At 38.9% G+C, this 14,943-nt stretch overlaps 1 protein-coding gene and 1 long non-coding RNA gene across 2 annotated transcripts in view; one reads left to right on the top strand and one right to left on the bottom strand.

Annotated features, from left to right (window-relative positions):
* The window catches only part of LOC140235589 (myelin regulatory factor-like protein), a 38,123-nt gene extending 28,079 nt beyond the window's left edge, over positions 1 to 10,044 (bottom strand). The window contains exons 1-2 of the mRNA XM_072315594.1: positions 9,877 to 10,044; positions 5,505 to 5,562 (exon numbers count right to left, since the gene is read on the bottom strand). Of these exons, the coding sequence (XP_072171695.1) occupies positions 5,505 to 5,562; positions 9,877 to 9,919 (101 nt within the window). The 5' untranslated portion in view covers positions 9,920 to 10,044. The remainder of the gene's footprint in view (positions 1 to 5,504; positions 5,563 to 9,876) is intronic.
* Positions 10,045 to 10,485: 441 nt separating this feature from the next.
* LOC140235591 (uncharacterized) lies at positions 10,486 to 13,517 on the top strand. The gene is made up of 3 exons (XR_011901698.1): positions 10,486 to 10,559; positions 11,591 to 11,691; positions 13,287 to 13,517. It is a non-coding gene; the product is annotated as an uncharacterized lncRNA (long non-coding RNA).
* Positions 13,518 to 14,943: the final 1,426 nt, after the last annotated feature.

The following is a 14,943-nucleotide window of genomic DNA, read 5'->3' as shown; positions in this document are numbered from 1 at the left end:
TTCAAAAACCCCCTAAAAATATCTTCACAATTTTCTCGGCAAATATTGAATGGGTTGACAATTGCGCAGCACAAATTGAGGAACCCACAAATGTGTTTTTGAGCTGCTCAGTGCAAAAAAATTATTCATAATGCAAAAATATCAATGTTTTAATATACATGTAATATCCACTACATGTATACAAAACTTGTACTGTACATTGTACAGTCCTGTACATGTACAGCTACTGTACAAGTACTGTATATTGTATGTTGTACAGTGTACATTGTACTATTCAAACTATTACAGATTGTTCAGTTTTATGGAAATGTACGTATTTTCATTTTATTCAGTTTGTACAATGTATGTACAGGTATGTATATATGTACAATGTACATTGTACATTGTACAGTACAACATGTACATTGTAGTGTCCAGGTTTAATATTGTAATTAGTCTACAAGCAGACCATGTCTTTACTTCTCATGAGCAAGAGGTTTTCATAATTTTGTTCTGGATTGTTTTCATTGTTTTTGTTTTTTTTTTGACTGAATTCTGTACTAGCATATGATACACAGAGAAGAATGCCATTGAAAGCCCTACTGTAGGGCACAGTGCAGACTGAAATGTCATGAATCAAAACAAAAAAACAAAACAAAACAAAACAAAACAAAATGAACTACACGTACATGTACCTGTCATAACAAAAATTGGTAACCATTGGTTCATTGTGTTTCTATAGTGGGGGGGGGGGTGAAAAGGGGGTGTACAGGACTGCATACAAAGAGTGCTATAAAATCAGAACACACTGTGTATGCACGCTGTGTATAATACAATAGCTTCTAACTGCAGTCTCCACAATTCATTATGTGCACACAATAGAAAAGCGCTGCACAAGGGCAGAGCACACTGGACTTTGGACACTGTCATGCGACTTCTGTTTTGGATGTTATCTGCAAGTGTTGTACAATGTTTCTGTTACATTGGACCACATGGTACAATATGATAACATGAAACAATGTGCAAACATAGTAGACATGCTGTACAATGTATAACCTATAGCCTACCGGTACTTGTGCAATGTACAGTGTAAAGTAGTACAATGAACATGTACATATGTACTAGATGTTTAAACAGCAGAAAAATGTTGTGCAAAACTCTGCCTTGGGTCAGCTTTTGAACAGTCAGAATAACAAGAAAAATACTTGGCAAGAAGGTTTGCTCTAAAACTAAAAGGTACCAATGCACACTCATCCAGTTGAGCTTGCAGTACAGCTGTACATGTACAAATACTACAATATAATGTACTACGCACAGTGTGCATGGCGGATTGTGTACAACAATGTTCTTTTAATACTGAGTATTTGTGACCCGCTACAACAAAATGGTCCTAAAGTCGCGCACGGTCAAAGCCGTGAAAATCGAGTTTGAAGTCAGAGCATCAAAATTGGTCAAACCTTACGATTTTCTGAATTTGACATATTATTTGAGTCTGACATGTCTTCTATCATCTGTCGAAATTTTGAAGCAAAATGATGAAAGGAAAGACCAAAAAATAGCGTTTTTCTGGGCCATGTTTTTTGGCGTTTCAACGAAGCAGAAACGGGTTCGAACATTTGGATTGAGCGCCACAGATAGGCTCCGCCCCTAACAACGACCAGAGTGATCTCATTGGTCAGTTTGCTGCTTGCCGCTAACTGAAGCGTGAAGCTCGCACACTGCCTAGTCGACTGGTGCATGCTGGCAGGGTGCGCTATGCCAAGCCGCTTCTCCTGGCATCCTGGTCACTGATTGGTCGGTGAGGAGACCGCCGACGCTGTGTTTGAATGAGCATTTCGGGGGTTGCTAGGGCTTACCTTCTATTGTCCGGAGGTATATACTGACTTGCGTGTCCCTTGATCGTGATTGCGTCGCAAGGAGATCTTTTAGGGCGCTTTTCTCGAAACAGTGATTTTTCCAGACGTCTCGACATGCTCTCTTTTAAACATCGATACATCTCCACAGCCGATTATTTTTTATAAGATGTGTTATACATCAATTTAAAGCAGAAAGATTAGGGAATTGTGTCATGCAATTTTCAAATAATCGGCCTCACCCGACTTTAGGACCATTTTGTTGTAGCGGGTCACATTTCATTCACTATTGTCACAGGTATGTGTTTACAATGCTCAGCCATAAAATGTGTAAATTGATGAACTCAGTATCTCTTTATATACTGTACACTACATCACACCTGTGCTACATGTGCAATGTACAATGTACAGTGGTTTCATGCGGTTCCTACATTGTACAACCTTGTACAGGGCCCCATTTTGGATAGCAACTCTTGCTGGAATTCTTGTCGTTACCATAACAATTGTCATTCCAGCAAGAGTTGCTATCATATCAAAAAATGTATGAAATGGGGCCCTGTACTTGTACTAATGTATGCAGCCCTAGCACTGACTCAAAGTTCTTGTACAGTACAAGTGTGTACAATTTTGTACATGTACAATTTGTACACATGTACAGTACATGCTGTATGAAGTACATACAGTTATTGTGTACAATGTACATTTTGTGTTTTATGTACACTACAAATGTACATTTTTACATAACCATGTACATCATACAATAACATACAAGTACATTGTACATTTGTGTACATGAACACTGTACGCAATCCATGTACTGTACCAGTGTACAACATACATACTGTACAGTACCTGTGATAGTAACTAGTGAAATTGGTATTGAATGATGTATGGTACAAGTGCATTTTCAATAGCATCAGTTATGTACTATATTTTATACTGTTTCCATAACAGCCTGTCACTCCAGGAAATCTTCATAGTGGTAAACACACACACAAAATTACATTGTCGCTGCCAAGGCATACTGTAATTTATCATGAAAATACTACACCTTCTTTTAATATCCTTTCTTCTTTCCATAATTTGGGACTTAAAGGTGCATGGTTCCGGTGTAATAGTCAAATGCCTACACGGGCGCACGGCGCAAGTTTCCTATACTAGTTAGAGACCTACGCTATCGACTCCTCTTTAGCGCTTACGCTTTGGCCCACTTCCCCCGAGTCCGAAGAAGTCCGATTCACTGTAGCCAGTGGTCCGATCACAGTTCGGCTCATGACTCGGCTGAGGGGGATGACCGCTTTAGTATTAACTTCTTTTGTGATGTCATAATAACAAGCACATATGCACGCACCCTGGCATTACTACAGACTGCCCGATGCGTAGAGAAGACAACGAAGGCAACGTTACTTTATAGCAACACCTACGCACTTTACTCTTGATGACAGCTCAACTTCGGTAATCTTTGTATCAATGCTAACTGTGATCGGCAGTATCATCAACAGCGCCCTCTACACTACCGGGACTATGCACCTTTAAAGCTTTGTCTGTTATTGAATATCAGTGTGCTAGTACATACATGTAAGTGCTTGCCCGATTGCCTGGGGCAAGTGAAAATAAAATTTGGGCAAGTGTCTTTTGAACAATGAGAACAATTATGCTTGCCCGAATTTCATAGGCAAGCAAAAAGTTCTGAAGCCGCTTTGATACGCGTAGCCCCCCTTCATTCACTTACACTGTATTCCCCTCAACAAACCCACAAAGTCAACCATACAAAAGCCCAAAGATAATGGCTATTTGTACTGTACATGTATGTATCTCATTTTAGCAACTTTCCAACACATGAAAAAGCTGAAATGCAATGCAACAGCAACACTTGATTGGATCAATACTCCATTGTGTTTAAGTGTGCGAATCAATGTGTGCTGCTTCCAAATTCAAATGATTGTGTTTTATTTACATTGTACAGCCCTTGACTTAAATACCTGATTTTCTAAATCTTGCATTTCCTTTACAGTATTTGGGCTTTCTTTTCAGGCAAGTAAAATTAATATTTGGGAAGTGTTTTGCAGCAAATTTGAAAATTTGCTTGCCCAACCAGGCAAGTGGTATACAGACTGTACATGTAAAAATAAAGTTACATACATACATGTACAATATGCAGCACCCTGAATATCAACATTATGGACTGGCCTTGAGGGGGATATGACATTTATTGCCTGAACTGGAATTGGGCAATACAATTCAAGTGAGGCCAATTAATGTCTACAATTGTATATCCCCCAAAAGTAGCCAGTCCATATCATTATTATTACCCATGTCGGGCATCTTGAGCATTAAATTAAAACATTACAATCTAAACTTATTCCACTCGGCGCCAGGTCGAACCCCACACCACTGGTCTACGCTAGGTGTACACTCACACGCATGCACACAATCCCTACGCACAATTCAGATACGCGGCGCGTGCAACATCCAGTTCACACAGCTGCAGTAATCGTCCTCTATTTTTGCGTGCTAACGTATGGGAATTTGCCCTATGTCACGAAACTCCTGAAGGTTCATGTACATGGGCTTGTACATTGTATGATGCACACGTTACAGAAACAGCCCAGTCAGACACACCCATACACATGGTGCAGCGATCGCCTTCTAATTTTATGTGTTAATGTATGGGAATTTGCCCTTCATCACGAAACCTCTCCGCGACAAACTCTCATCAACAGCAAATTTTCATCACCGGGAGCTCAAGTGCGCGGATGCTACATTCCCCTTGTTTTTAACATGCAAATCCCATAGGCATTTGCCAAAGAGGGGAACATATGAGAAAATGTCTTCTTTTCTCCCCAAAAAGGTTTTTGTCTCATTTGTACTTGTATAATAAGAAATGTTGGTAAGTAAATCAATTTCTGTCACACTGTTGTTTGTTTGGTTGTTTTAACTGTTTGCTTTAATACATGTACTTGTTTTTGTTTTTGTTTTTGTGTGTGTGTGTGTGTGTGTTTTTAATATCAAAATATACATGCCTGTACAATATGTATATATTCCAGTATGCATCTTTAAATCGTCGCTGGGGTGACAAGACCTCGTATCTCAAAAATGTCAATTTTTTTTTTTTAGCTTAATGGTCAAATAATGGGTCAAGTGATGTCTTGGCCAAATCCTAACTGTCTTACTCCAAAAATGAAGCCACCATGACATGTCAAAGAGAAGGCTTTCCCATTCACTATAGTGCTTTGGTCGCCATGTTTTTTCGCTCTCCTGAACATTTGACAATTTTGAGATACGAGGTTTTGTCACCCCAGCGACGAAATGTATCAATTCCCTTTATACTTCTAACAATCACAATCGTGGTTGTTCATGTACTGAGGGCTTTCAATAAAGATGAGCACTGTGTACACTGTACATGTACACAAATGATCTCCATGAGCAGTAAACATACAACACAGTACAGATTTAAAAGTACTGTATGTTGTACAATGTACATTACATAGTGCACACAAACAACCACGGAGGTACAAAGGGGAGAAGTATACAACGTCGGCCTCATGCCAGAAGGGCCTTAACACCATAAACTTTGTACACTGTTAGGGCCCTTTTGGCATGAGGCGGACGACAAATACAAGGTAGAGAACAATTATTCATCAAGAATACTTTTTACAGCATTAAACTTACAAATTCGCATCAGATTCTGTCAAGAAGCTCTCTAGTTGATCCAAATCAATGCCCTGGTCTGCAGAGAAAAAGAAACCAGATAAGGGGTGCATATTAAAGAAATGAGCTGCAAGACATTCCAATATTGAAAATGATATTAAAGTAAATTGTATCTCATACTGATTGTAAGCAAATAATCAATAGGAAAGGAGATCATGGAAAAAGGAGAGGGTGAGCATTAGTAAGGCAAAATCAAATACACTGTAAACATGTTTCTCGTCCATGTAAGCTTTTCATTCTGAGGCTAATTCAAAATATGGTGTTTGTTTTGTTTTTATTGTAAAAAAAATGCAACAAAAACATTTCTTTATAACAATGAAAAAGCAAGAAATTCCACCAGAAAAAAAAAATGTCCTTGCAATATCATAGTATCTGTTGGGGAAACATGTACGTACATTGTACAGTTGTATACTTGCAATGTTGGTTATGTGGTATTTTTTTGACCTGTACTACAATTGTAGATGTACCACCCTAGACCCTTGACCAATTTTCAAGCTGAAATAGTGAAAAGTTCTTGATCTCATTAAAGATGCACTATGTTCGCAGAGACTCCAACCCCAAGCACCTTCTGATCTGGAGATTCTCCCGCCCGAAACCCCTAGCAAATGGGAGACTCCAAGTTGATGTGTGCGAAGCGCGAAGTTCCTAGGGTTCTAGATGTTCTCTGGTGCTATCTAAGGCTTATTTTTTAAACATACGATAGCAATAAGTAAGAAATGCTTTCCACCGGGAGACACAGAGCCAGGGCGGGAGAAATCAAATCTCAAGCGGGAGAATGGGAGATTTTGCAAAAATGGGCTTTCGGCGGGAGATCTCCCGTCGAAAACGGGAGAGTTGGAGTCTCTGTGTTTGCTGCATGAGCATGAAAAAAATATACAACTTTTGATACATAATGTTGCTGCACTAGCGAGTGCCAATCATGCTACATAGAGTACAGATTGTATGTCTATCCATGATCCAGCCATCAGGCCATGGCTAAGGACACACTTTGAAGACCTGAAACAAACTGAAGTCTATAAAAAGCGGATATACAAATGTATTTTTCACAAAAAAAAATAAACGAGCATCTTGCCAAAAAGCTACCGAAGTATGATAAGCTCATGTGTCCTTTTCAACGAAACAAGAGTGGCCCTGGAACACACACACACACACATACACACAAAATAATAATAATAACAAAAATATGTACAGGGTATACATCATTGTACACCTGTACAGTAGAGTTCTATCCAGGTGTACGTGTATATGATGCATAAAATATAAAATATAAATATCATAGGATCTGCAAAGGTTGTACATGTACTTAGGGCAAAATTTGAAGAGATGTTGTCATTGTGGAGATGAGGTGAAGCAGCAAAATCCAGTCATATTGAGTTCGCCTGTTTGCACCGACAGACATTATAAAATGCACTTTGACAGTAGGCCTACAAAGTGTACACACATCGTGATTACATAAAATGCACATGCTTTGTAACATGAAGCCTGTCTACTGTAGACTAGGCTCTGGGAGAGGTTTCTACTCTAAACGTTGCACTTTAATATCGAGGTAAATTTACCTGTAATGTTTACTAAATTAAAGTGGTTATTTTCGTGCAAGTAATTTTTTCATATTTGAATTTCACGCATTTTTAATTACAAGGAATCTAGACATGTATGGTTGGACCTACATTTTGTACTACTAATCGACCGCCTAATGTTTATTTGCTTGATAAGAATATTTAACACTGAAATTCACGTAAAAAACTTGACCTACGTGACTGAGAAAATCCAGCTCTATCAAATGCCGTTGTTCCCTTTTTGATTTGAAGTTTCAGTGCAAAAATATCGCCGACGAACTTGCGTGGCCTCGTTTCAGCTCCCCGCGGTAAATCACGTTATTAGGATCGACCGCTGTTTTTGCATTGACAATGCACGCAAACCGAGTTGTATTGAACACCGTGTTGTACGAAGCTTTTTAGAAGCCTTTTAGAAACTTCCATAGACATTACATTGTGCTGTCATTACGATTCGGTGAAAATATTCATTCGAAATTTTGTCCTTGATTAAAACCATTAATGAACAGTGAATTATCGCATTTTCCCACACCATCCTCATCTACATTCAAAGCCAATCCATTTCTATGTGCTTTGCGCGCAGAGAAGTGCGTACTAAGTGTTTAGTGCGCGAATTATACGCGGTCGGTTTCAATAAGGGTGGTCGATATGTAGTAGGGCTACCATACACTGAAGATGTATGGTTGGGTGTCCAACACATCAACACCTAAACGTCTTTTTACACAGTGTGTATAAAATTTCTTAAAATACATGTCACAATTTGTCTGAAATTTTACTCACGTGTAAAGAAAATCATATTCTCAATTCACAAGCGCTCATTAAAAATGCAATTTGCTGTACATGTTCCAAGATAACTGCTTCAAACACGTGGGTTATATGACTCACTCACCGTAGTTTTGAAACCAACACCCACCCTGGCCCTACTCTCCATTGACAATACGTGTGAAATGCACATACAAATGTAATGGTTTTCCAATGGTGCATAATAATTTATATTAAATCTTTGGTATCACTATTTTGCTGTTGATCTTGTTTCTTATCGGGTTTTTTAGTTATATTTGGACATCATCAAATCCCCAGTGAACTGTGGGGAACTCAAAACCACTGTGCATAGTCTCATGTGTGAAAGTTCATTTTTTATGCGCAATGCTACATAAATAACCGTTAGAGGGGTGACAGTATCATAAAATGTACCATGTACAACTGTACAATGCACAGTGTTGATGTGTTGGACACCAGTACGAGGGTTCTATAAATTTTACCATGTTTAAGTGGATGACATGCAAAAATATTATTAAACTTTTTTTTTTTCGCACTGATCTGGTTGCACGAAATACATGAAAATTTCCAGGCTATAAACCCTAGATTTTCTAGTAGATCTAGGTCCTACTACTAGTACTCTAGTAGTACAGTACAGTGTAGTAACGTTAGAGTCTAACGTTACTCATTAATTAACTACACGTAGCCGCGACAAAACGCGGCTACACCTCTATTCCTTCGCAGACGTTGTCATTTTTCAGTGTGGTTGTGCGACTCCTCCATGAATATCTTTATTAATCGTGGAAAACTAAAATACAAGGAATTATCGTAATCTATGATAATCATTCAATAATCGGTATGCGATTTTTTCTTTAATTACGTCAAAAACTCACCGAAATCTGTGGCTGAAATCAGGTCTGTAAACGTCCTTATTGCTTCACTCCTCATCTGCGTGTTATTTGAATGGCATTCACTCTCGTATACTACAACGTACAACGTAGGTCGTAGGTAGTCGGAGAGCTAGAGGGCGCCTCTCCGACTACCTACGTTGTACGTTGTAGCATACGAGAGTGAATGCCATTCATAATAACACGCAGATGAGGAGTGAAGCAATAAGGACGTTTACAGACCTGATTTCAGCCACAGATTTCGGTGAGTTTTTGACGTAATTAAACAAAAAATCGCATATTGATTATTGAATGATTATCATAGATTACGATAATTCCTTGTATTTTAGTTTTCCACGATTAATAAAGATATTCATGAAGGAGTCGCACAACCACACTGAAAAATGACAACGTCTGCGAAGGAATAGAGGTGTAGCCGCGTTTTGTCGCGGCTGCGTGTAGTTACTCATTAATATGACGTTAGAAATAGGACCCTTTAACGTTACAATTGTAGATCTAAAATTATTTTTTTTGATTTCTGTTTTTGCCCTCTCTCCTGCAACATCAACAACAGCGGGATGTTAGACAGAAAAATCCGTCTGTGGTAGACTGCTATCATGTGGAGGCTTTTCTCATTTTTTTTCCATTTTTTTTTCTTTTACTTTTTACGGAAGGGGTAGGCCTAATCCTATGAGTATGTTCTATTCCGTGAAGCCAGACGCGCACAGTCTCCACGACCCACGGAACACTATCCCCGAAAAGTTAGGGCTTTTGTAGGCCCCTAACAATAAACATTGTTAATTTTACATTGTATTAAAATTTATCGTTTTCGTTCTGGACTGTTAGCATGCAAACAATAGTAGAGACCCCAACGATTGGCTTCTACTGCCCTTCAGACATCGAAGTTACTGTACTTCAATACTATAGAACGTGATCAATAGTACGAAAATTCATGAGGTGAAGTTTAGATTCTTTACGGCAGAGCAGAGACGGCGAGTCACATCTCACTGTGCTGCTGCCCGCACAGTCTTCCGTAATAATATTTTACGTGTGATCACCTCGGTTTGCGGTCTATACATTTGTATAACACGGTGAAGTCAAAATACTACCACTGACACTCACACTCATACTTACTTAGTATCTGCTGAATCGCTTCATTTTCCCCTAAAACATCCATGGAGGGTGTGAGAATTCCTTAGTGGATCGTACAGCCACAACCTCACACTAAAATATCACGAAACTTCCATGAATTTGATAGTCTTATCGCATTCCCGTGACATTACAGCATACATGTAGCTCTACTACTAGTATTCGCACCTGCGTCCATTTTGTTTTTCTGTGACTGGAGCTGCATACTGTATATGATATGGATGACTGGCTGGCTGCGCTGCATTCGCACGCACGCACAAGGATCGAGGGAGGGTGGCTGAGTTTTATTTGTTTGTTTTTTTGTTTTTTGTTTTTTGTTTTTTTGATAAGCAAAAAGAAAACTATGGAAGCTGGTTAACTCGATTTGATTTTCTACCACTTTAGGTGTTAGATAACTAGCAATGTCTCTGCAAAACAAGAAAAAACAAATAGACTTTCTATACAGAATTAACTTGTTTCGAAAATGTATGCAAATGAGACACTGCGGATGACCCATTAAGCATTCGACACCATTATCCAGTAGCGATGACGTCATGGACACCGATAGTAGCAACTTAGCTCAGCATACATACTGAGTAATGTGTAGGGGGAATTTAACTGGCGACAGCGCACCATGATACCAAAACCACGGGCGCCAGCTATTGACAAAGTTGGACTCTGGCTGATAGGTACGATCACTAGGTAGCCAAGTGAGCTTGTTCTGCATCCTGTTACTGTAGCATAAAGTGGGGTTTGAACCTGCAACTAAAAGTTTGGACAAGTGCAGCACGTGTCCAGACTTTGATTATGTACACGTATAGTCCTCTGGCGCCAGAGGCAGTTAAACATGTAGCTATTTCAGGTTTCCAACGATTTTTTTTTTTTTTTTTGAGATAATGAGTTCTCAAAACATGAAAGAACATTCAATTCTATGAAGCAGAGTTGATCAAAATTGGTTTTAAAATGGCTGAGATATAATACATTAAAAAAATCAAACAAGCAAACGATCCTAGTAAAAGATAGGACCAATCATTTTATTGGGTCCGCTTTGTTTTACTATTTAATTTGGTTATCCCAGCCATTTCAAAACCGATTTTTAAAGGGCCTATAAGAAACTTTAATTCTTCTCAGAAATGCTCTTTAAAATTTCATGAAGTGGTTTCTAAGTATCTCGCAAAACTTTAAAAGCTGGATCCTCATCTCACCCAATGAGTGGTTAGACCCTATGTCTTCCTATGTATTATGCAAAAAAAAAAAAAGTGTACCTTGTTATATTGATTTTGAGAGGAATGCATGTTACAACCTCTACTTTTTATCTCACTCCCCTCCGGGCCCGCTCCCCCCCCCCCCCCTCCCATTTCAAACATTATTTAGTAAATATCGTGCTCCTTATAAAATTATAAGCTTCATTATTCATCGCGTATAGTATTATGTTTCTACGTAGGCCTACTATGCAGAATATGATTTTTTTTTTTGCATAAAAGTATGTAATTTTGTACACCTACACCTGTAAATATACTCTTTGTTGAAAATTAAGATTACATGAGAGAAAGGGGAAAATAACAAAAATAACAACACAAGAACATATCTTTGATATTGTACGTAACAGACTTAATTCTCTCTGAAAACGAGTCTGTCATCTCACACCGTTCGTAGCTTTTTACTCTATTTTGATTAAACGAAAACCTCTATTATTGTCTACGGACTGTTCTCCGCGTAGGTTCCCATGCTACACAGTAATCCACCATGCAATATTATCATCGGCTCAACTCGTCCAGCATTGAACCGGTTTCTACATCGTGGTATAAGGGACATTACAAGGTCAGTGTCCTGTAACGATGATGAGAAGTGAACTAGTACAGCACCTAAGAATTTCTGTAGGAAGTAAATGGTAATTTCATGTTATGCAACATTGTATCTAATGCCACAAGAATGCAGTAATAATAATTCAGCAAGCAGGCAGCAGTAATACTAACGACGAAGGGAAAAGAGTTTGTAATTTTCTTTAGAAGCTGATTATGTAATATGCGATGGCTAGTATGGGGCAGGGCAAATTCATTTAGGTTTATGTCATAAAAATTTTTAATTCTATGATATTTGTTTCGGGGGGGGGGGGTCGCGTTTAAGCATGCTCAAACTTCTTCGTCCTGTGTTTCCGCCTTTGTTGAGGTACAAAAATGACACAAGTATTACAAAGAAAAAAAAAAAGTGTAAAGGAATCTTCGCATTCCATGATACTTAATAAAGAATAACCGTTAGAATGGTTTATGAATGGGGCTACTCTGTAGTGCACTAAGCTCGAGCTCCGGTCGAGAGAAACTGAAGATTCTTGCTTAATGGTCTATTGTTTCCTGGAAGGTACAATAATTATTACTCTCATTTCGAAATTTTTCTAAATCATGCAAAATAGATAACCGTATGATATACGTTTATCTAAAAACCTATTAAAGGTAATCGTTCACCATTTGCAGATGAAACAAAAACCCAGCTTTAGTGCTTCAAAATACTTCCGAAATGTGAGTTAGGGATAGAAACAAACTGTGCAAAGTTAATCAGTATGATTAATGTTTATTGTTGAATATACAAACCGTGAACAAAAGTTATAGACCGGACTAAACCGTCTACAATTGTGGTTTTAATAGTGAGAGAAATAGTAATATCTCCTTTTATTTTAGGCTTTATTGCAAAAGTTTGATATGGTACATGCTTTGTAAAACAACTGACCTGTATACACATTATGCATCTAATGTGATAACTCAAACATTTTTAAATTCACTGCTCCCAAAGGTAAACAGTATCTTTAAAAATTTACCAAGAGACTTGTGTGTTGTAGAAATGACTTTGATATACTTTTGTTGACCTTTGACCTCTTTCAACTTACGTAATTATATACTCTATGTAAAGCATACAACTGTGATAAAGCGGACGGGCGGTTTCGGGCGGTTCAGGTACTAACAAATCGCCTGCGGCTCGTCCATCCGTTGTGGCACGCCTCATTAAGGCCCGGTCCCACTGGCCGACGGACTAGCGTATGCAGACAGGACACAGCGGACGAGCAAAATTTCGGGGATGGCTTCATCCGCTTTCATCCGCTCCAGAAATTGACAAAATTGGCGAAAATTGGCGGTAACAGAACGGAAATAGAACGGACGTGGGTAGTATGTAGCGGGGATGTTAAACGGATGTTCATCGGAAGCCTAGCGGATGAAAGCGGATGGAAGGGGATGACAGCTCCGAAGGGGTTACCGGAGATAATTGCGAAACGGACGCATAGCAGAAAAAGCGGATGTAGAGGGGATGCTTTCGAAATGCTTTATATACGAGATGCATACGCTTACATCCTTTCTATTAACGTGCTATTAACGATGTAAAGACGTTCCACGTACCATATCTTTCCTCCCTCTTTCCGTTTTTAGCTGCAGCGGACGTGAGTTGCGAGGATGCCCAGAGGATGCAGAGAGGATGCAGCGGACGTTTAAGGGATGCCGCACGGACATACAACGTTTGTTGCTCGTATGTCGCAGATTTACATCGTACACAGCGGAAAGTTCATCCGTTCTAAAAGTTTTAAGCAGCTTAAAACTTTTTGCGCGGATGAAATCACAGTGGATGGATGCTCGATGGATAGAGCGGATGAAACACGTATGCGATGGGTACACAGCGGATTCGTAGCGTTTTCCAACGGATGGCAAGATTTTTTGTACGCTCCTCTTTGCATCCGTAAGTGCAGTGGGACCGGGCCTTTACGCACACCTAAACTCATATCGTTACCACAACTTGGAGTGTTGATTTAGTATAGACAGTTATCCTTTATCTAACTGTGGGTTTTATATCAATATACTTCAATCAACACTCCATCTAATTTCTTTTGAAATGACCGAATCCTAAAAATATGCCATTGAAAAAAAAAAAAAACGGAAAATAAAGTGAAAAATTACGAGGCGGAGGGGAATGCAGTAGAAAATTCGCCTTATTCTCACTCGCGCCCTTTCATAATGTATTATATGAAAGGGATCGCTATATACCTTAATGAAACTGTTACAACAGGCAATTTAAAAGGGATAATGTTTTGGGAATATATTATAATCATGTATATATATATCATCACATAAATGATATTTATGAAGAGTTTGTTCGCAAAAACCGATAAGTCCATTTTTAAAGATTTTGAAGAACGGTCTCTGTCATAAAGTACAATAATATCTTTTAAATGATATATTGGTCACTACATATAAAGGTATATTTTTGAAGTTATGGTCAAAAGAAGCAAAAATTTTCATATTGTTCTCTTTATTTTCTTGACCTTTAATCGCAAATATCTCCACTTGGCAAATATGGACTTATCGGTTTTTGCGAGCAAACTCTTCATATATATGTATATATATATACCATCCAGATGACATAAATGGTATCCCGGGGTACCAAATAAAATCAGCCATTTTGTTGGATTTTTTTCTTTTTAAGGTTATACCCTGGGTGCCAAAAAGGTGGGAAATTATTTTGGTGCTGGAGTAAGTTTGTTAGTTAGCGCGCACTATAGGGACTGCACTGCACTGCACGGAAGCACACGCTATAACACTAGCACAGCATACCATGCATGCTGTATCACAATGTCATGCACTGGCATGGAAATGACTGTACACGCACACATAGTGCATGCATTTCTCTGCGGCTGTCCTCGAGTGGACGTGAGGTGGCGCTACACAACGTGGTACCCAGGGGTAACGCGTGATTAATCTATATTCTGGAGAGGGAGAGAGAGAATGGTTGGAAAAAAAACGCGCGAAAAAGCTAGACAATTGATCTCATGAAATATCTGCATGCTATAAGCCAAACATAAATTATACCCACGAACATAATATCGGTAACACTAATGAAATCCTAATCGTCATATCAAATAAACCTAAAACCTAGTTTGCAGGCACAAACCCTTGTTGGTCGTATAGGAGTCTGCATGCGCCAAGACTAATAGACGCACCACTACACTGCAGCCTCTCGGAGAAGCTTCAACACAGGGCCTATGGGACAGTGCCAAAGTGGTGCATGTAGTAGTCTTGGCGCAGACTCCTTTAC

This window comes from Diadema setosum, chromosome 12, assembly GCF_964275005.1.
Source record: "Diadema setosum chromosome 12, eeDiaSeto1, whole genome shotgun sequence".
Taxonomy (NCBI): Eukaryota; Metazoa; Echinodermata; class Echinoidea; order Diadematoida; family Diadematidae; genus Diadema; species Diadema setosum.
The sequence above is the reverse complement of the archived record's forward strand: the minus strand, read 5'-3'. Positions and strand labels throughout refer to the sequence as shown.